A 21,216-nucleotide genomic window follows, 5' to 3' on the forward strand; every position below is an offset into this window, starting at 1 on the left:
TGGTAGTTTTGTTGTACAGAGGATGGATTGTAACAACGTTCCACGTTTTAATTAAACATTTCTCTTTAATTCCGCATTTGCTGGTGTGACTATTGACATTTTTCCCCCCTCAACAATTTGTATCTAGAAACAGATGAATTTTGCCCATCATGTCCAGACCCTACATTTAATCAATTCCACTCATTTACAAGGATGCAAAACAGACTCGTGCCTCTGCAGAACGACACAACCCCTACAACGAGAGATCTTTCATCTGCTTTTCCTCCATGTCTCGTGTTACTATGGGAACATTACAGCTGGTGTGTTTCCTGGGTCAGAAAGAGGAGGAGGGGAAGGAAATCAGTCTGCAGAATGGTTTCTAATTTTAGACCTGAAGGCAGTTATATTTTCAACACTTTGCTTCTGAGAAAGCTCATCACAGAGAAAATGCTGAATGAGAGGTGACTGCGCCGGCGCCGTGGTCACTGGCATTAGGATGCTCTTTCCTACTGATCAAACACATTTCCCAGTTGTTCAGGAATGTAAAAGGGGGATAAAACACCCACAACAGACACAGGCATCCAAAAGGGAAGGGTGGGTGGTAACAGAGCTCCAAAAGCTGCCCCAGTCACTCAATCACTGGGTGCTGCTGCATCTACCCCAGCCAGGGTGAACACGGGGCTTTGCTGATGCCCGGGAGGGGCATCCTCATCCCTGATCATGCAGCTCCTGCCTCAGCTCTGCCATGGTGATGCCTCACGTAACACCCCAGCCATGAAACCTTATTAATTACATCCATTACATCTGCTTTCACTTGCTACAACTACACCCATCATTTCTGGCCTCTGAAGCTTCTGAAAAACACTTCAAAACCTTGTATTTCAAAGGCTCAGAAACAGGAAAGCAAACAAAACAAGCCAGGTTGATTTACTGCAAGGAGTAAAGAACCCTGAAGGTTTATGTGCCCAGAGTGGGGACCTGACTAATGATGTTAATGCCTGAGGTTGGCCATAGCAGGAACAGCTCCTAATAAAAGTTTCCTGGTAGAGCTGCAACCATTATTCTTTGACTAATATATGTTAAACCAGTTTCCCAAAAGGAATAAGTTACCGTAGTAAGAAGATGCATTTCTTTGACAGGGAATATTCTGGCTCCAAGCTTCACTGCATGACTCTGCCTCTCCAGCACAGGGCTGGAGTCTCAGGAGCTGCATCCTCAGCTGCCAGCCCCACCTGGGAATAGCCACAGGCTTAGAGCAGAGCTGGCTCATGCTGGAGAATGAGGGTCTTCTGCTTCTCACTCCAGTCACCCCATTTACTGAGACCCCCAGCACAGCGAGGGAAAAGGAATGCTGAAAAAAGTGTTTGCATTAGCCCCTTTGACATGCACAAAACCCAGCACCTTCCTGGGCAGTCCTGCAGGAAGAGCTGTCTGGTGACACCCAGCTTCCCTCACCACCGGCACATGGAGCAGCAGGCACCAGCCAGGTTGTTCAAATCCTGGAGCAGGGGGAGCAAGCCCCTTCTGCAGCCCCCATGAAAGAGCAGAGGGATGCAGCTTTTGCCAGGGTCACCACTGGAGCAAGAGCCAGAGAGCTCCAAGTCGCACGTGCAGCCAGGAGCACAGCCAGTCCCTGGCAAGCCCTCCTGCTGCTCACCCAGCTCAAGATTTCCCAGCCTGTCAGGGTACCAGTGTTAAAGAAACTTTCCTGAACAGGATTGTCCCAGCTCTTATGGGTTCTGGATTGCAGTTTCCTGCTCTGGATATGCTCCTGAAGCCACTAGAAATTTAGATGTACATGTTGGAGAAGGTGCAAGTAACACTGAGATGCTGCCCTTTCCTTTGGAAAAGGCTCCTCTACTGCTTCCCCCTCAGTCCCATGTGATGAGCAGCATGATGGAGGACAGACCCCAAGAGGAAAACCCTTTTCCAGGGGCACAAGATGGCTTTTCCATCTTCTGTGACCCTGGGCTTGCAATTGTGCCAGTGCTCCATGCAGCAGCAAACTCTCATCACATGCTCTCGTCACACTGTTTTCTTTCTCAAGACAAGCAGAGGCCTGAGACAGTGCCAGATCACAGAGCCCTCTATAATGTGCCAGAGAAATGAATGCCTCCCAGCAGAGCAGAATACACACAGAAGTGATGGCCAAATGGGAACGAAAAGAGGGCCTAAACTTTACTTACTATCCAGACGGTGTTTGCTCAGGAACCAGAACAAAACCTTGTATCAACACAGCCTGTTCTGCCAGCCTGTGGGCAAAAAGGATGGATGGAGACACCAAGTCCCCGCAGTGCAGGAGCCCTGAAGTGGCACAAAGCAGCTGCCAGCACAGGTTGCTGGGGCCACTCATCCTGTCCTGCAGGTAAGAGGGTGCGTGGGCATGCTGGTGTCAGGGAACATGAGCAGTGGGATCTGAGCTCCCTGCTCCTGGCTCCTGAGCAGGTTCCAGTGCTCCACAGTGTTCACCCTTGTTGGCACCCCAGTTCACAGGGGTTCACCCAGCAATGGGGCTGTACCCAGCCTGCTGCTTCAGTGTGGCACCCTGTCACCACACAGGAGCATCACTTCTGCCCAAGGACAGGGCAAGGCCCATGTCACCAGCAGCTGAACAGTCTCGAGGAACACAGTCCCACAGGCAGCATCAGCCTGCACCACGCTGGGAACCAAAGGAGCTGTTTATACTCACCAGGACACTCATCTTCAATGTTACCACGGACTTCAACTGACCCAAAGCCCTTCTGCTGGACACGAGGCGGGTCAGTCCATGTGGTGACAGTGTGTGACACCAGGTTTGTGTTTGGCACAGCTCAGGTGAGCTCTGGCCAGTTCACACAAAGAGGGACCCCAATGAGTCCAGCACCTTCTCTGCTGTGTTCAGTGATTCCTCTGCAGCATCTCACAGCGATGCTGGGAGCTCATGCACCAGCCACAGGTTTGGGCCCTGCAGATGCTGAACTATTCCTACCTTCAGGCAGAAATGCAGAGTGGAATATTGCCCTATCCCTCACCTGGTCGGTGCCAGACCACCACAATCTCTGGGGACACAAGGAGTAAAAAACATGCTCATAGTAATGTCCAGTGCTGAGAAAAACAGATATTGGAGAGGCCATTTAAAACCTGAGATTCATATTTTTTTAACCCAGAATAATTCAGGCCTCTTAAAATCCAAAATACTGGGATTCTTGTCACTGTAACATGCAGAGACAAACAGGCTGTGACATCAGCCTAAGCAGACATGGCTCTGGCAGGCAGATGGGTGTACTCCAGAGCTATCAGACCTCTCAGTCCTCTGGGAAGGAAGTTTTCCCTCCAGATTCCATTAGGAAACGCTTCATGACCTTTGGAAATTCGATTTAATTTTGATTTCTGCTTGTGGATTAGCATTTGGTCAGCAGGTTATCAGGCCAGGAGGAGCCACTGAAAATTCAATTCTGTTTCTCAGGAAGTTCATGGGGAAGAGTTTTCAAACCCAAACCCAAAATATCGATTGTCACAAAGGAACAAGATCCCAGAGTGGAGGCAGGACAGAAGCTCTCCCTGAGAAGCATCAGAAACCAGAAGCTCATTCCAAGCACTAAAAAAGTAGGAACGTTTATTAAAAGAGTTACATGGCAAATGTATTCTGAGCTCCCGCTCAGCACCTCACACCTTCTGGACAAGGATGGGGAGATTCACTTCAAAAGCCACATGCAACAAGTTCACTTTTTCATTCTATCAGGAGGAGTTTCACCTCAGAAAAAATTTCCCAATTCCACTGCAGCACCACATGCAACTGCTGTAACTGTGACCCCAAAATCACACCAACTTCTCTAAATTAATATTTGTACACAGAGCTGACGGTCAGGTTTGGCTTACACAAGTGTCAAACCATACTCACACAAGCCAATTCACTTTAAAATGTCTTAAATATTATCAAGAACCTTGAATCAAGTTTAGGGGAAAAAAAGCAGATAATGCTGGTCCTGGCATTCCATCCTCGCTGCTCTCTTCCTCTCTCTACCCCCACAGCCCTTTCCATGCCTCAGGCTCCACAGCTCACACCAGAAACACCATCAGGCCCTGAAGGAGAGCAGGGAGAAACACAAACAATTATCTCCTGTCGAGGGTTGCTGGTTCACAACACACAGCAAAGAGAGAACTCTCCTGCAAAAGTCCTCATGTCCAGTTTGTAATAAGGAAGGCACAGAACCCTTTGGGAAGTGTTGGGGAATATCCCAGTTCCTCCGGACACCTCCAGGGTGAACACGGCTGGAACTTGGGGCAGTTCAAGACACTTTGAATGGTGCCACTGGAGAGGGCTTGCCTGAATCCCTGGATCCACATCAGAGATGCTCCCACTGAGTTCTCCAGAAAGAAAAGAGGGCCTGGACAAGGAGCTGGGACCTACCCCAGGGCCTGAGCACTGCTCATGATGCACCTGGGTCCACACCATGTGTGGGCATCACATCCTCAGGCAGCATTCCCTGACCTGAGGGAGGTCAGATAGAGCAGCCCTTTTGGTCTTTCAGGGATTAAAATCTACAGCTCTTGCACACACAGCCACCACTGGCAGGGTCCTGTAAACAGCCCTGGTGCCCTACAGGAGGGAACAGCCCACCCGAGCACTCACCGTTTTTATCCGAAAATCCACATTCACTAAGGGAATGCGCAGCACCTTTGGCAGCGGGATCCCGATGCTCAGGGCACCTGCAGGGGACAGACAGGTCCTTACGTGCTGAGCCAGCTCACACCCTGTGACAGAGCTGCTCCAGGAAGGACACAGGGAGAAGAGCTTCTTGGGGCCATCACTGTGTGCTTGGCTTTCCTTGGGTTCTCCATCACTGACTGTTGCCAGAACTGGTGCTGGGGTGGGATGGGGCAAATATAAGGTTGGACTTTTAGCTACATCATCAAAATGGGGATTTCAGGGTTTTAATGGCTCCTACACTCCTAGTACATCTTCCAAACACACACATGAGACCCCCTCTCCCCTCCTTGTCCAGAACTCGAAGTGCTCCCAAAATTACAGCCATCCTGGTCACCTTACCATTGATCACAGGCAGGAATTTTTCCACAAGCAAACTGCTGCAGTGGGGCTTCAGGACGGAGATCTGAATCAGGGAAGGAACAACCACATGAGCAATGCTGCCTGGCCCATGACAGCAGCAAGCAGGACCCTTGGGACTGAAAATTGCTGCCCACTGACACAGCAAAAGAACAAACAGTCCCTCTTCTCTTTAAAGTGAATCTACTTTTCTTCTTCAATTTGTATTCAGTCCTTCCTTTAGACAAACTTCTGCCTTGTGATGTTCTTTCTGCAGCTCAATGTGAGCTTTGCCCAAGCAGAGGTGAATAAACAAACAGATTTCAGCTTTACATTTGCTTTATTAGAAATGGCAGAAGGGGAAAAAAAAAAAAACCAGCAACAGAGGAATTGTTACAACCTACACCACAGAGCGGGTAACAGCTCTGACCATCGGCAGGGGTAATCCATCACAGCATCCCACACCACTGCCTGGCTCCATCCCTCCCTCCCCAAGAGCCACAGGGCATCATGCTTGGCTGCTCTCCCTGCCCAGTAAAGCCCAGACTGGTGTTAGAGACTTACATTACTGATGCCAACATCAGAAGACTCCAAGGAGAGGGAAGTGCTGCAGGGAAAGGAGGGCAAACTACAGGTCAGACACAAGGCACCAGCCAGAGCTCACAGCCAGACCCTGGCCACCTCCAAGCCCCTGGGCAGGGACCCCTGTGAGGCATCACCCACAAAGGGACACCTGCATTGTAACACAAAAACCAGGGACTGGCACACTTGCAAGAGAGAAAACAGAGCAGGAATTAGCTTAACCTAATTTTAATTTGCTTGTCAACAATGCAGCACTGCAGCAGGGCACACAGAGCTCCTGGCTGCGCCTTCCCTCTCCCTGCCCAGATTATTCACTCTCAGGAAGGAGGCAGCTCTCCTCAGCTGAGAGCAGAGCTTCTGGAACCCTGTGGCAGCGGGGCTGGAACTGGATGATCTTTAAGATCCCTTCCAACCCAAACCATTCTGTGATTCTATGTAAAAGCACCCAGTCTGGATTTAAGGACCTGGTGAATTTGCTACAGCTCCTCATCCTATCACTGCAATCACACGACTATCCATATCTGAAATGGATGCTTTATTTCCACGTTCAATTTCTCTTTTCTACTTCTATTGAATCCTGTTATACCCTTGTCTATTGAATTAAAAGCCTTTTGACGCATTTCTATTCCCTATATTGCTGCATACAAGCTATGCCAATTTTGCTTCTAAATCCAGCTCTTTGACAAGCTAAATGGCCCAAAATCCTCAAACCTCCCGCTATAAGAAATGCTCTCCAATCTTTAATCATACCTTGACTGGCATTAATGACAGCACTTTCCTTTACTGCTTTATCATTCATGTCCAATATCAGGCATTTCGAACCACTGCCCAGGATCAAAGTCAAGCTGACGGTCTTAAAATTATTCAGGTTACCTCATTCCTCCTTGTTATAAAACTGACACTCTTTTCCCCCAGCCTCTTAAAACTTTCCAACTGCTGCAATCCTTCCTGAACTACCCCGTCCACCTCATGCCATCAGTCAGGTATGAAATTCTCACACCCAGGAGATGAAATGCCTGGTTTACAGACATGGAAAACATTTCAAGTCAGGGGGTCCCAGAGCCAACATTGCAGCACAGAGAATGTCCTCAGCTGTATGAGGGGACAGCTCACCTGCCCAGGGCCAGCTGCAGCACCAGCCTGCCCCCAACAATCGACACGCGGACGTTCAGAGCAAGGTCCTGCAAGCAGAGAGGGAGAGGCTCAGCACACAGAAACATCCCCATCCCAGCCACCACTCACCAGCTGGCTGCACGCTGTTCCCCTGGAGAAAACTCCATCCACACTTACGGCCTTCAGCAGCAGGAAGTTGAGGATGGATCCATCTAAGTGGTTACTGAACAGCTGAATCAGGACTGAAAGCTTGACGCTGGCTTTGTTTTCTTCCAAGAGGATGAGCGGGTTCCCTCTCAACGTCAGTTTGATGCTCAGAGGACTGGTCCCACGGCAGGCGGAGCACTGTGGGAATTGGGGACACATGGAGGTGGCTGCTGGCACCCCACACACCAGCCAGGCAGGGGACTGGCAATCCTCAGGCACACTCTCACAGCCCCATAGCTCCACAGGGCCTCCCCAAGGTCACACACACCTTGGACAAGCCAAATTTACAGAGCAAACAGGTCCAGCAGCACGGATCAGCTCTCCATGCTGAGGGCATAAGGGCCTAAGGAGAGGTGGACATAGAGGAGGCTGTGGGTGCCAGAGGGTGCCCAAGAAATGGGAGATACCAGACAAGGAAACAGGGGATATTTATCAGCTTTCTATGTCAATGGCTACAAGCTGTAGGAGATGACTTTCCCCTGTTCAGGGAGCAGGAGAAGGTTGGAACAGCCAATGGCACACAGGAGAGTGGGCACTGGGCAGGGGCTGTGCAAACCCCCAGCCCCTACACCCACTCCCATCAGCTGGTCAGGCAGCAGGACAGGCTCAGGCCATGCTGGTGCAAGAGGAGGGGAGCAGAAGACTGGGGACCTTTAGCAGGGGCATGATGGCACATCCAGGTGTCTTCTGGAGAGGTTTACACAAACCCTCGTGCCAGAACAAGTTCCTCACCCCAGCAGGAGCGATGGTCCACACGGCTTCTTGCAGGCGGCTGGCACTGGAGAACTGTGGGGACAGAAGCACCAGCAGCCCCACTGAGCCCTTGAGCTGATTTCAACAACTCCCATCCTTCCAGAGGCCCCCCATTACACAGCACCCTGAGCCTCCCACCCTCTCCATTGTTTCCCAGCTGTCTGGGTGATTCCAGGTAGTTGTTAAGGTGATAGTACCCAGCCATGGAAGGTGATGTCCCCCAGAGGATTTCAACACCTGCCAGTGTGTGGACCCCTAACATTTCCCATTGGAAGTAGAGATCAGAGGCACAGGAGATGCAAACACCCAGGGAACAGCACTGCAGACGTGCAGCGCCTCTTCTCAGTTGCATTTTGCAGACTCCTTGAAACGGAGCAGCGCCTGCAGGAGTCCACGGCACAACCAGTACCCAGCTGGTCCCAGCAGGTGTCCCTGGCAGTGTCCTTACAGACAAGAGCACATCTGGGCAGTGCAGGCACTGTTACAGCTTTCTGAGAAGAGCAGGAAGGAGGCAGTGCTGGGGTCGATCCTCTGCCAGCGAGCACACACATGCACACACCCAGGGACACGCACAAACAGCCATTCCTGGGCAGACCCGAGGCCAGGCTGATGCCTGTTCCTTGTCACTTGCTCCGGCACGAAATACAGGCCCTGCTGCACTCACAACATCTGGCGTGCAGGGGAAGGTCTGTGGTGGCAGCTGGAGCAGGAGGGCCAGGACTGCATTGAGGAAGCTCTGGCGCATCACCAAGAGCAGGAGCCTGTCCATCAGAGGAGGCAAAGCGGAGGGGGATGAGTCGTGGGGAATGGTGCTGCCTCCCACCTGCTTCACCACACCCTGCAAAGAGAGGTAACACAGACATCAGTCCTCAAAGCCGCGAGGCATGTTCAGATCCTCACAGGAGTGCCAGCCGGTGCCCTCCCTCCTCTCCTCAGAGCTTTGGGAAAGCACCGGACTCACAGGGCAGACTCAGGGTAAGTTGGCATACAGAGCAGAAGAAGAAAAGCACACACAGTCGCTTAGTGGTGATTTGGATAAAGATCTAAGCACTTAGGAGCTTGCATTTCCAGGACAAGTCATTAGCCCAGCTCCTCGTGGGATTCTGCAGCTCCCACAGGATGAGGTGAGCACACTGAAAGGCAACACGCAGCCACGCTGCCAGGGTCCTGCTGCCCAGCATTAACTTACATCTAAATCCAGCCCGAGGAACTTGCCGGAGGTGTAGGGGATGCTGGCCAGCTGGTAGTGGATCGTTCCTGCTGTGCCAACTGGGATCACGGCTGCACACAGAGAAAGGATGGTTACAGCACCAGGAAATCAGCAGCAACACAACCTCCCCTGTCCCCAAAGGCCACCAGCCCCCGCACCCTCAAACAAGTCCAAGCATTCAGGCCTGAGAGGTGCTCGCTGCTACTCCAAAAGGCTAGAACATCCCCAAATTCAGCTTGGTGGGATCTGCCTTTAGGATACAGCACAAAAAGAGCATCAAAGACAGTAAAAAAGATCCAAAGGTGATAAAAACGGAATAAGGAGGTAAGGGGGGGCCAAGGTGGGAGCAGTTCTCTTGGAATGCTGGGGTGTGAATTCCAGGCTCAACAACAGTCCTGCAGAAGTGTTGGACTTCTGTTGATGCACTGAGTGACTCGACATGGGAAATGGGATTTGCTCCTACTGTGGGAAACATGGGGAAGCAGTGCCTCGCCCTCCACAAGCAACGCACCATTGAGAGTGCTCAGGAGATGAATGTTCACCAGGTTCATCACAATATCGACGACAGGACAGAGCTGCAACACAAAGCAGAAATGCGACTGTCCAATCCCCCTCATCACCATCACCCACAGCCTGTCCAGACCCCCTCCTTTCCCCTCCAGGGAAAAAGTTGCATGGTACTAGGCACAGCTGGGATGCTGTGAAAGACTTGGGGCAGTGGAGCATCCCTGGAGCTGTGGGACCACACTGCAGGGGAATGTTTTGATCTGGGGAACGTCTGAGGCATCACCCCACAGGCAGCAGTCCCGTGGAGCTGCCAGGCTGCCCACAGACCCCGCCAGCCCCATGGCACATGCCAGTGATGTGGGAGAGCAGCACAGAGAGATGGTGCAGCTTGCTGTGAACTCATAACCAGTTTTTCCCAAATCTCTGTGTTTCAGCTGTGAAAGGAGGACAATCCTCAGCTGTACCAAAGCAGGCAGAGTCGCTGTCAGCTGGCGAAGCACCAGCTCATTCACTGACAGGGTGAGTAAGCTGGAAAGGAAAGAAAAAAAACTCCAAATCAGCACAAACAAAGCTCCAGGACAGGAGATAAAAAGATCTCCAGCCTTCATTTTACATTCTCCTACACCCTCAGTCTTCCCTTCAGGGCTAATGCTGCAGCTGATGCTCGACAGGGCACGGGCTGGAGATACAAAAGAGCCACTTACCCCGAGGGGAGAATTGGGCTCATTGCTGAGAATTACAGAATCATTAAGGTTGGAAAAGACATCTAAAATTGTCAAGTCCAACCATCAACTCTGCACCACCACCATGTTCACCACTAAACCATGTCCTCAAGTGCCATAGCTGCATTTTTTTAGCACTGCCAGGGATGGTGTCTCTACCACTCCCCTGGGCAGCTTGCTCCAATGCTTGACAACCCTTTTCGTGAAGAAATTTTTCCTTCAGCTCTCAGGGAGCTTTCACTGCATGAAAGGAGTGAGCCTCTCGCAGTCTAACCTTGTGTTTGGTGTCTCCCTCTAGTATTTAAATCAGTGCTGTAGTTAAGGGAAGAGGGAGCTGTTAGGAAATATCTTCATGTTAGTTACTGGGAACAAACAATTTGCATCTGGAATAACAAGAGGAGAAATCTGCCGTGTGACATTTCCACGTTGCTGCTGAACAACTCGCTCAGGACGTGCAATGCCTGCAGCAGCACAGAGGCAGTTTTGTCCGATAATCAATATATTTCTGGACTGTTGAGTTGGCAAGACACAGACAGCAGGAATTCATAGGGCACCTGTTATTTATGCCCAAATTCTGCCTACAAATGTTTCTGAGGAACTGCCATGAAGGCAATTGTGTATATCTACACTCCCCTTGCCCCCCCCAGGAGTTTGCTTCCTGCAAACCATCACTTTATACCTGCTAAAAATTAAAACATGACCCCCAGAGCAGGTGAGTCATGTTCCTCTGTTCACTCACACAGCGTTTTTCAAAGCAGCTGCTGCACTCATTGAAATGTAATGCATAATGCAAAAATTAATTAGGAGAATTTCGATGAACTTGAAAAGTGAGTAATTCAAAAGCAATGGAAGAAAATATTTCCCATGATCATTTTACTGCTGTGTTCATCAATACATGAAGTCAGCAAATCCTTGCTGTCAAGAATTTAATAAGACTGAGCAAGAGATGGGACATTTGCATGGAATTACACACAACCACAGCAGTCAGAGGTAAACTCCACGTGCCTGGCATTCTCCTGGGACAGCAGCCAAAGGCAGAGTACACAACCAGGGAAAGTAATGGTCCTGTTTTCCTGGAATTCTCCCAGCCCTATTACTCCTACCCTTTGGAATATCAATTCTCTAGCTAAGTCTAGAGAAAGTGTGTTGGGAAATGTACCAAACCTCATGCTTCAGATCTTAAAATTTCCACAGGCAAACAGGGCAAATTAACCCTCATTCCACTGAAGCAATTGGCACTGGCAACAGGAAAGAAATTCCATCCCTGAGGCCTGGCTCTGTATCAGCTGAGCAACATCTGTGTCCTGGCCGACTGTCCATACTGTGGGATAAAGACGAGAGAATTGCACATTAACAGGAAACATAAATCCACAGGCACTTACCCAGAAAGGACCTTGATCTTCACAGCTCCAAGAATGCAGAGGCAGTCTTCAGTGACAACCTGGAACGTGCCAGATTCAAAATTCGTGCATTTAATGTTTGCAGTAATGTTCACCTCCACTAAGATATCAATGAGTTCTGAGAGCAGGCCAACCAAGCTGCAAAAAAGCAAACAGGATGATTCCATCTCTCAGCCTCTACCCAGAGAAACTCACCAAAGCCAGGAGAAACAGACTTCTCCTCCATCTCCTGCAGACCACTACCCATGCTACAAGCCATCTTTTGGTGTCTGTTTTGCTCTGTGACTTTATTACAGGTGAGAAACACCTCAAAACCCTTAAGAGATGCAAAATACGTCAGGATAGGGGTTTCCCTCAACATCCATCCTGAATCCCCCACTCACCAGTTGCCTCTGAGCTGCAGTTTTGCCCCGATGGTCAGCTGGACTCCGATCCCTGGCAGCAGCACCACCGACAGCTTGGGCACCTGGACCTTGATGAGGTGCAGGCTGTGAACAACAGCAAAGGCTGGCACAAATTAAAAACACCTTCCAGCAGCTGAGCAGCTGCACCCAGGGAGGAGCCTACAGCACCCACAGCACTCCAGCCATGTCCAGCTGAAGGCAAAACGATAAGAGACAGCTGACTAAAAGAAGGCAGCCTAGAACCAGATTGAGGTGGAAGCTGACTTTGGAGAGCCATCTGCTTTTTCCCTCTGTGGTCCCTTTTCCCTCCCTCAGTGCCGTCAGGCATTAACAGCACCACCAGAGTTGTCATTCTGCACCTGCACCCATAACCTGCAGTGTCCCTTGCCACCCACACTGCTACCACACAGACAATATTATTCAGGTCAGAATTTCAGTACCACAATAAAACAAGGATAACAGCCCAGGCCAACCATGCCAGGGCAGCTCAGCTCGTCTTGTTCAGAATTGATGCTGAAGGTGCACTCACAGCAAAGCACTTACTCCGTGATGCTGGTGGGAGAGTTCAGCTGACCCCCTTCACCCATGATGTTGGGAACCACGAGACCCTGCAGGTGCTGGTGGATGAGCCCATTATGAATTATGGCATCTGAGAGAACTGGAAAACATCAGTGCGTGAGGACCAGCACGGGCAGCAGTGACCTCTCCCCACTCAGGCAGATCCATCCTGGCACAGCAAAACCCCTCCACTCCCCAAAACTCCTCAGGGAGACGTCAGCTGTCTCCACACAGTCAAATCGCACAGGGATGGTATTTTACAGCTTTGGTGCACTAAACCAAAGCTGCCCTTGGTGAAGTAAACAGGAGGGGCAGCAGTGGAAAGCATCCCAGACTCCCAATTTGAATGTCACAGTTTGGCTTGTGCACTGCCAGGAACACCAGCGACCCCACTCAGAGGCTGGGCTTCCACTCATAACTCATTTTCCCCTTGTCAAAGGGGTTTTGTTTGTTGATTTCTGCCTGTTTATTTTTGCTTTTGGTTTTTGGAGTTTTTTTAGTAGAAGCAACTTGAAACAAGCCTGAACATTGCAAATATTATCATGTCTGCTACTTCACAGCAGTGGTTTGTCAAATATCAGCTGCTCCAATATGGAAATGAGAAACTGAGACAAAAAGAGGAAATAACCCAGATTTAGCCCTGAAATTCTGTGTGGCTGCTTGGTGCTGAAACATGCCCCAGTTCTGGAGCAGAGATTTCCCTGACCCATGAATCTGGCGATGTTCTCAGGGGTTTTGAGCAAAGTCTGCAGCCCTGAGGAATTATGAAATAAAGGTGAAGACACTAAGGCATTTTTACTCCCCATCACAGTCCCACAGAGCTTTCAAAGCAAACACAACCTGTGCCTTTTTGTAGTTACCGTTCTGCATTGCCCGCGGGCTGACAGCACAGGACAGGCCAGACAAGACTTCCTGCGAGGGCGAGAGGAGGCCGCAGAAAAAGATGATTCCAAAAAGCTTCAAAACCATCATCTCCAGAAGGTTCCCCTGCTGGAAAGGGAGATGTCAGAGGGGACAGTGAGGCAAAATACTCTCAGAAGTGACCCCAGTGTCTCTACGGGGAAAGAAGTCAAGCAAGGAATCCCTCCTTTACTCTTTATCCGGATCAAAGGAGACTCTGCTCAAGGCCAGAGCAACAGGACCTTCCTCATGTCCACACACATGGACAGACTCCATGTGTGGGTCAATAAAAGCCCTTTCCTCATCCCTTGTTACTGGCCCAAAATGTTCACACAAAACGAGCCACACTTGACGTTTAAGTTATTTCTGTATCCCTGCAATGCACAGTTACAGGGGTTTTGGTGAGGGGCTTTGCCAAGGGAAGTGTCTGAGGGTTATCCTTGTTCCTTCTACCTGTCAAAAGCAATAAACTAAAGTACAAGTGATAAAAATGAGCTAGCTAGAAGTTATAACTTAATAAATTCTAACATAAATTTAATTATGAAATGGCAGACATGGGGAGGTGATCAGGAGCTTGGTGTCCAGCACAATCTCCAACTAAAGCAGTCAAGCACTTCCAGAATGAGGACCCTGCCACTGCACCTGTCACCCTGCCACCACATCTGTCACCCTGCCACCACACAACCAGTGCACAGAGGGTGTTACCTGACTCAGCTGCAGCCAGCTGGGACGGGCTCTTGGCTCCACTCAGGCTCCTCTGGACTCCTTGAGACTCTGCGATGTCCCTTTTTTTCCCCACAGCTGAGATGAAAGCAGTGGCCCTTATATAAAAGCTGCAGCCAAACAGACACACCTTTTCCACTCAGCCTCCCTGGCCCACAAGCAGCCATCCCTCTGCTGCTTGTGAGCAACACCCAGCTGCCACCTCTCTTGATTTATACAAGGCAACGTCACCACTGACTTGACCCGCTGCCATTCCCCTCTGTGGCCTGCATCACTCAGATGGTGCTTTCCCCCCACCCCCAGTCTGTCATAAAAAGGATGCCCTGCAATGGTGGATCCAGTGGGGATCTCTATGCTTTGAGGAAAACAACATTTTTAGGAAATCATGAGAGTTACTGAAGCATCTAAACCTGGTGGAAGGCTGACGGGGCTGCCTGTACAGGGAGGCAGCACACAGAGCACAGGAATATGGGTTCAAGGAGACTTAGAGCAGGAAACTAACTACTTTTGCCAATCCCTGAGGAGGTGTGAGACTTAAAAGGCTCATTCCTGTTTCAAGTGCAGTCCTGGGAAAAGATTTCCTTGACAAAAAGCAATGTGGAAAAGTTGCAGAGATCTGATAAATGTCGGTTTCTTCATTGATTTCAGTTGGATCTGTAAAGTGTCACCAATCCACTGTAAAAAACAAATTTGTATTGAAATGCATAAAGCCAAAGATAAACATAATTTCAAATAAGCAACTCTTATGGTAGCTGAACATTGGTACCAGCAATATGGATTTCAAAGGAAAGTCTCATCCTGCAGGAATGAGACTCTCACCCCTCAGCAGATGCCTTGGCTGGGCTTCACAGAAGTTTCCATTGTGCAGAGCCCCAGGAAGATCTTATCTGAGCACTTTGTTCAGGTCTGGTCACCCATGTTCAACTGGGATGGACTTGGCCAGAAACTGGGCAGCAAAGGGCTGCTGAGAGGGCTGGGGAGCCAGAGAGGGGCCGGTGTGCTCAGCCTCATGGAACATGGAGCAGCAGAGATACAACCATTCTCCGCAAACATGGGAGAGGAGAAGGAGAGGAGGGAGGGAGGCTCAGGGACAAGGTTGGCACAGGAACAAACACAAGCAGATACACCCAGCCTGAATTTAGGAGAAAGCTGCTACCACCACAGTGAGTTTAGGGTTAGCTGTCCCCTGGGAATACAGAAAGCAACAAAAATATACTCAGGATGCTCTTCAGTACAGCACAAGGAGTGCTCTTGCAGCAGCAGTGAAGTGCTTGCACCGAGTCCCTCACCGGGTGCTGCCCTGGGCTCAGGCTCAATGGAGCAAACCTCTGCTTGTCACAGAAACTTGTTTTATTTAACACTCAACCTAGACTGCAGTTGATGTGCTGGTGACAGTCTAGTCACAAAATCAGGGGCTGGACTAGATGATCCTAACTGGCAACCTATCCATGCTGCTCCTTTTTGCTGCTTTCAAAGATCCAAATGCACCAGGCTGAGCGGTCACCATGAACACACCCACAGTGAAGTGTTCACGAGCCTGCTCCAGCTGTGTACAGGCTGCAGGAATATCGCTGCTGGCAAAAGCCAGTTGCTGAGCACAAACAAATGTGGATTTCCAGCTGGTTTCAGAGTGCCACTGTGTGTGCAATAAGCACCCGAGTCGCTGTGTACGTGCACATGCACAGCACAACCGCACTCTCCCAAGGGATCCTCTCGTTATTCCACAGCAAGAGGCAGAGATCTGTGTCCATACACACACGTCCTGAACCACACCTGAACCACGGCAGTGACAGCAGCTCTGAGGAACATGGCCCATTTTACACACCCTGTCCATATTTCTTCTTGCTCTGTGACTTTTCCTCCTCAGTCATATCCCTTGCCTCCCCTCTCATGTGCCCATATTTCATCCTCTCCTTGCAGCAGTGATTTAGATATCACTTACCAGGAGGCTGGATGCAGTCCTGCAGTGACAGGGGAAGATATATTAAAATAAAGCATTGCAAGAAATCGTAGACGAGATTGTCTCAGCACAACTGCTGGAAAGCAGAAGGGTTCAAGGAAAGACCAACACCCGCAGAGAAGAAATGCTCCAGAGCAGCCTTTGGCATCCTGCACTGCCCCAAGCTTGGGGTTCTGCAAGAAGGCAGGTTAAACAGCAACAAGATCTTTAGAGGAGTAATATTAAAGTAATTAAATATAATAATTTATGAAATATGATTACATTAACTGATTTTTTTCTCTAATATTCAGAGCCATGGAAGTCTAGGGAAAACTTAGGAGAATTACACCATATAGGTCAAATTAAAATGCTGAGCAACACTGAAGATGAAATAAAATCAGAATTTTTGCACTACATTTTAATGACAGATGGTGGTTTTGAGGCATTCGAGAGGTTTGCGGGCTACAGGAGCACAACTTCTCTTCCCTGGCAAATAAAAAATAAAACTTAAAAAATGAAAAGAGTAACCTCATACTTAAAATTCTTTAATGGGCAAATAGTAACTCCTTATTAAGACTATACATAAACTGAATCCTCTCTCTGGAGGTGAAAAGCCTAAGTCTGGTGGCAGGACTTGCAGGCTGTGATGGAGCTGCTCTGTACACATGTTCAGCCTTTTCCCTCTCAGGGACACCTCCTAGGAGCCTGTGACTGTGTCCAAACAGATATCGTGAACATTAATGAACTGCTCAGCTCAAACATCGATGGAAAGTAACTCCCTGATGCCAACAAGAAGGCAGCAGCTCAGGGGGAAGGAGAAAGCCCTCGGGGAGGAAAATGACCCAGCAAACTGCTGTGCTGGAATAGAAACTGGGAAACGGGCGGGGAGGAACAAAATAAGTTTTAAGCACTGACTGCAGCTGGGCTGTGAACTCCCAGCCTGGTCCCCAGAATGCTGAAGTTCAGGTGATGAATTGTTTACCCCACCCGGCATTTTACTGGGGAATACGGCAACACACTAGATCTGCGCTGGGAGGAGGTTGGGCACCTCAGCCAGGGGCAGCTCAGTCCACAGCCTGGAAAACAGGCAAATGGAAAAGTGCCACTCACTGCTCTGTTCCCTCTGCCTCAATGCGAGCCGGCTTGCTGAGGGGAGAATTCTTCCCACTCCTGTTAATGAAATTGCTCAGGGAAGTGGAAGGAAGGAGCTGTCTCTGAGCTCCCCAATGCAGTGTAACACACTGAATTCAGCACCAGAAACACGGCATTAGTGCAGCACTGTCTCTGTAGAGTCACCTGTGTTCTGGTTGGTTTGGGATGGATGAATCCTCCCAGACTCAGGCTCCAAAACCAATTTCTAGCAACAGGATTTGCCGAAACATTAACTAGAGTCTCCTAGAAAGGAGATGGAAGGTTTTAGTAAGAACTGAAGGATTCAAACCCTCCTCAACTTTTGGGCCTCGACTTGAGCCCAGGATTGATGGAAACCCACAATCCCCAGGGCCAGATTTACAGCTGGTTTAGCAGCTCCCATTGTCAGCAGCCCAGGAGGGCAGAGCAGCTTAATTAATACCCGTCACTCCTGCAGCACAGCCAACCTTGCCAAGCTCATGCTGACCCAGGGCTGCTGCTTCGTGCACAAACCCCAGACCCATGGCAGGGTGTGCGTGGGCAGACGTCAGAGTCCTCCTTTCCAGATGTACCTGTGTCTGATCACTCAGCCGTGCAGTTTCCTACATGGGGAACTTGAGAAGCAGGAACATGATCTTGGGGAAGGGCCACAAAGAGAACCTGAGCAGGGAAGACAGGGAGAAGGACACAGAGGCACGGGCAGCAGCTCCAAGGAGCTGCCTGTCAGGAGGAGGGAGAGCAGCAGCATTGATTTCTGGAAGCATCTGCAATGCCAAGCATAAACAGCAAAGCCGAGTAAAATCACTGCCATGAGATAAGCACAGATCGATGTCTCCAGGAATTTTATAGACAGGACATTTTCTTCTTCTGAGACGCAGACGGAAGCAGGAGGAGCATAATGCTATCAGCCCCCAAAAAGGGACAAACTTCATTAGTCAGATGCAGTGCAGTGAGATAGAAAAGAAATGCACGGAAAAGTGTCACTCACTGGACACTCTGCAGTGCAAAAATGGAGGCAGTTCTGCAGACGTGTCTTCAGCCCTTGCCCAGAGCTCCAACACAACACTGACAGCGGCACAGGCTGGAGGGCTCTCAGGGACACCCAGGGAAGCCTGGGCAGCCTTGGAAATCCCTTCTCAACTGCTTTGGGCAGGCACTGGCTTCACCAAGTTTGGCAATATTTTGTCAGTGTCTGTCACTGCAAAGACCAAGGTGCAGCCAAAGTGCTGCCCTGAGCACCTTTCTGGGTGGGTATTTTGTAGCTGGACTTTCAGGTTTGGCCCATTCCAGGTTTCCCCGGGGCATCCTTTCTCAGGTGGCCCCACACAAGGCACACTTGGTGAGCAGAAGAGGTTGTGACCTTCCTGAAGGACTGCCAGGAGCCTCCAGTGATGGACCATGGGGCACACACCAGATGTCTGCCCCGTGTTAGGGGTGCACGGTCAGAGTCATCCCTGGGTTCGGCAGTAGCTGACCTACACCAGCATCTCTCCATCCCTCCCTTCCTGCTGCTGCCCAGCATGCCCCCAGCAGAGCCACGGTAGCCTGGGTTCCTCAGTGATGCAACGTGCACCTCAAAGTCAATTCCAGTTCCATGTTTTAAGCAAATGAATCCCTCTCCTGCTTTCTTCCCATCACTTCCAATCACTCGCACTGCGAGTGCTGTGAACGCCTCAATTCCTCCTCACTCTTCATTCTTCCAATTTATTTTTTGCCTTCCTCCCAGGCTAGAAAATGGATTTCTGTCCATTTTGTTGTCTCAGAAAGTGTTGGCACTGTGGTGCCAGCAAAGACTTTTTAAATAAAGACAGCTAATTCTATTTGACTGAAGGATAGCGACACAGACTCAAAGTCATGTTTCTGCCTTGCCTGAGGTTTGGGGAAGCTTTACTTTACAAAAAGGAAAGCAGTATTGAGTGAAATTGTCCTTGATCGTCTCCATTAATTCCTGAGAAGAATTAGCAGCAGCTTTATATTACATTCATACATCTTCTGGAAGTAAAGATTTCAGGCTTTCTGTCTTATTCACAGCTTTTAATAGAGACTTGACACGGTCTCTTCGGACACATCATCAGCACAGGTGGCAGAATTAGTGCCCTGCTTTGTCCAGATGCTCCTCAGGGGATAAATTACAGCCCTGCAGGCAGGCAGGGTTTGGAGTCAGCGTTATGGAAATAAATGCTTATATCCAGGAAGACACGGACTGCTCTAAAGAAATTGCAGCTGAAACCAGAGAGTGAGTTCATGTTAAACAAACCTTGCTGATGAGTTAATTAGCCTGACGAACACAGATGAAGTCTAACTCACCCAGGTGCCATTTCCCTTCCATCAGTTTGGTGATGGTGTGTCGATCCTGTCTCGGGGCAGAAGCATCAAAACAATCGATGTGGTTCCGAAAGGAGGAGACAAAGAGGCAATAAAGGACAAAGAGACATTAAAATCCCGAGCAGGCTGGAGGGCAAAGAACAGTGTCACACCTCCCGCGGGGCTCAGCATCCCAGTTCACACCTACAGCTGGTGCTGCTATTTGTGAGCACCCATCCCGTGTCCCATGCACCGAGGAGTCGCCACATATCCCACGCTTCCTCCCTGGGTCCCCATGCTTCCACACCGAAGAGCCATTCCAGTGCAAAAATGGGCGAGGAGCTCAGCTCCCGGAGAGGGAAAGCGGGGCCGGGAGTGAGGAGCAGCCCCAGCGCGCAGGGCAGGGGGTGCACGGGCCCAGAGCTAACCTGGGGAGAGGTTCTGCTCACGGGCTGGTGAAATACACCCACGTAGCGCGTAGCGCAGAGGAGCACCAAGGAGAGGCCGCGGGGAACACGCCGGGAGCAGGGAGAGCGACTCGGCGGACGCCCAGCGCGGGGCTGGAACCCGCGGGGCTCGAACCCGCGGCCCCCGGGGCTCAGGGCGGCTCCCTGGGGCTGTACCGCCCCCTGCTGGCGGCGAGCGGCCCCGCGGGGCGGGGAGCCGGACCACGGCCCGGGCAGGAACCGGGCAGGGACCCCCGACCGCCCCCGGTGACCAAGGGAAAGGGCGCACGGGGCAGGGCAGGGCGACAGGAGGGTGCTGGTGAAACGCTGGGGTTTTGGAGCTGGAACGGAAAATACACTGGTTTGAAGGTTCCGCAAAAAAGGGTTCATGAAGGGGATAAAGCTCCTTAAAGCAATTCCCAGTGCGGGCAGATCGATTCCTGTACGCCAAACGTAGTACAGACAAAATAGAGAGAGACCATTTAATTCCCCTTTCACTAAGAAGACACATTTGATACCGATCTGACACAGGTAAGGAGCAAGATGCCAGCCCTGAGCATAGACGCAGCCCAGGGGCTTGGGGCAGGGCCAGGTACCTCACACTACAGCATCACAAATACACACTCAGAGTGATGGGGATGGACTTTTTAGCAGGGCCTGTTCCCTAACAAAGGGAAGATTTAGACTAGAGATAAGGATGAAGAATTTTACAATGAGGTTGGTAAGACACTGGCACAGGTTGGCGAGAGAAGCTGTGGCTGCCCCATCCCTGGAAGTGCCCAAGATCAGGATAGACAGGGCTTGAAGCAACCTTGTCTAGTGGAATATGTCCCTGCCTATGGCAGGGGCATTGGACTAGATGACTTTGGAAGGTCCCTTTCAACCCAAACCGTTCCATGATTCTAAGTTACAAAAAAAAACGTGGCTCAAGGCTGATTTTCCGCAGACAGTAAAAGCAAAACTTTGATAGCACAGATTGATCTGTTAACAGCATCCATTAACACAGCAGAGCTCCTCACATGCACAAAGGGACACTCACTGGCACAGCCATGCCAAAGGTCCCGGCCACCCCACACTCTGTGGCAAAGAACCACGTGTCCTCCACCTGCACAGCAGCAAGGAAGATGTCATGGTTAAAAACTCACTGCAATACTAATTAAAACCAAAATAAGCTTTTACAGTTGCTTTTAGCATCCCATCACTGAGCAAGAAATACCCTTGGTAAACATTTGGGGGCACAGGTGCTTACAACTGGACTTTGTGCTTGACATCACCACATGCTCCACCAAGGTTTTTCAGCTGCATCACCCCG

General features: G+C 50.2%; 1 protein-coding gene across 1 annotated transcript; it reads right to left on the bottom strand.

Annotated features, from left to right (window-relative positions):
• Positions 1-3,556: 3,556 nt before the first annotated feature.
• Positions 3,557-20,099, bottom strand: LOC104687718 (BPI fold-containing family B member 4-like). Its single transcript, XM_010396955.4, has 18 exons — positions 19,887-20,099; positions 19,462-19,507; positions 14,067-14,194; positions 13,322-13,451; positions 12,447-12,561; positions 11,883-11,987; positions 11,482-11,637; positions 9,842-9,905; positions 9,382-9,445; positions 8,850-8,941; positions 8,325-8,498; positions 7,640-7,693; positions 6,878-7,045; positions 6,701-6,768; positions 5,570-5,612; positions 5,009-5,072; positions 4,592-4,668; positions 3,557-4,041 (listed from the first exon to the last, which is right to left on the bottom strand). Exons 4-18 carry the CDS (start codon positions 13,431-13,433, stop codon positions 4,018-4,020), a joined length of 1,380 nt encoding a protein of 459 aa, XP_010395257.1. The 5' UTR covers positions 13,434-13,451; positions 14,067-14,194; positions 19,462-19,507; positions 19,887-20,099; the 3' UTR covers positions 3,557-4,017.
• Positions 20,100-21,216: the final 1,117 nt, after the last annotated feature.

This window comes from Corvus cornix, chromosome 20 (assembly GCF_000738735.6).
Source record: "Corvus cornix cornix isolate S_Up_H32 chromosome 20, ASM73873v5, whole genome shotgun sequence".
In the NCBI taxonomy this organism is placed as follows: domain Eukaryota; kingdom Metazoa; phylum Chordata; class Aves; order Passeriformes; family Corvidae; genus Corvus; species Corvus cornix.

Bases quoted from the DNA above. Each gene is read 5' to 3' on its own strand.
- LOC104687718 (XM_010396955.4), bottom strand. From the start codon at position 13,433: ATGATGGTTTTGAAGCTTTTTGGAATCATCTTTTTCTGCGGCCTCCTC. The intron at 11,988-12,446 runs GTAAGTGCTTTG...TGTTGTTCACAG, and splicing joins TCTCCCACCAGCATCACGGA to CCTGCACCTCATCAAGGTCC. The intron at 8,499-8,849 runs GTAAGTTAATGC...CTCTCTTTGCAG, and splicing joins TCCTCGGGCTGGATTTAGAT to GGTGTGGTGAAGCAGGTGGG.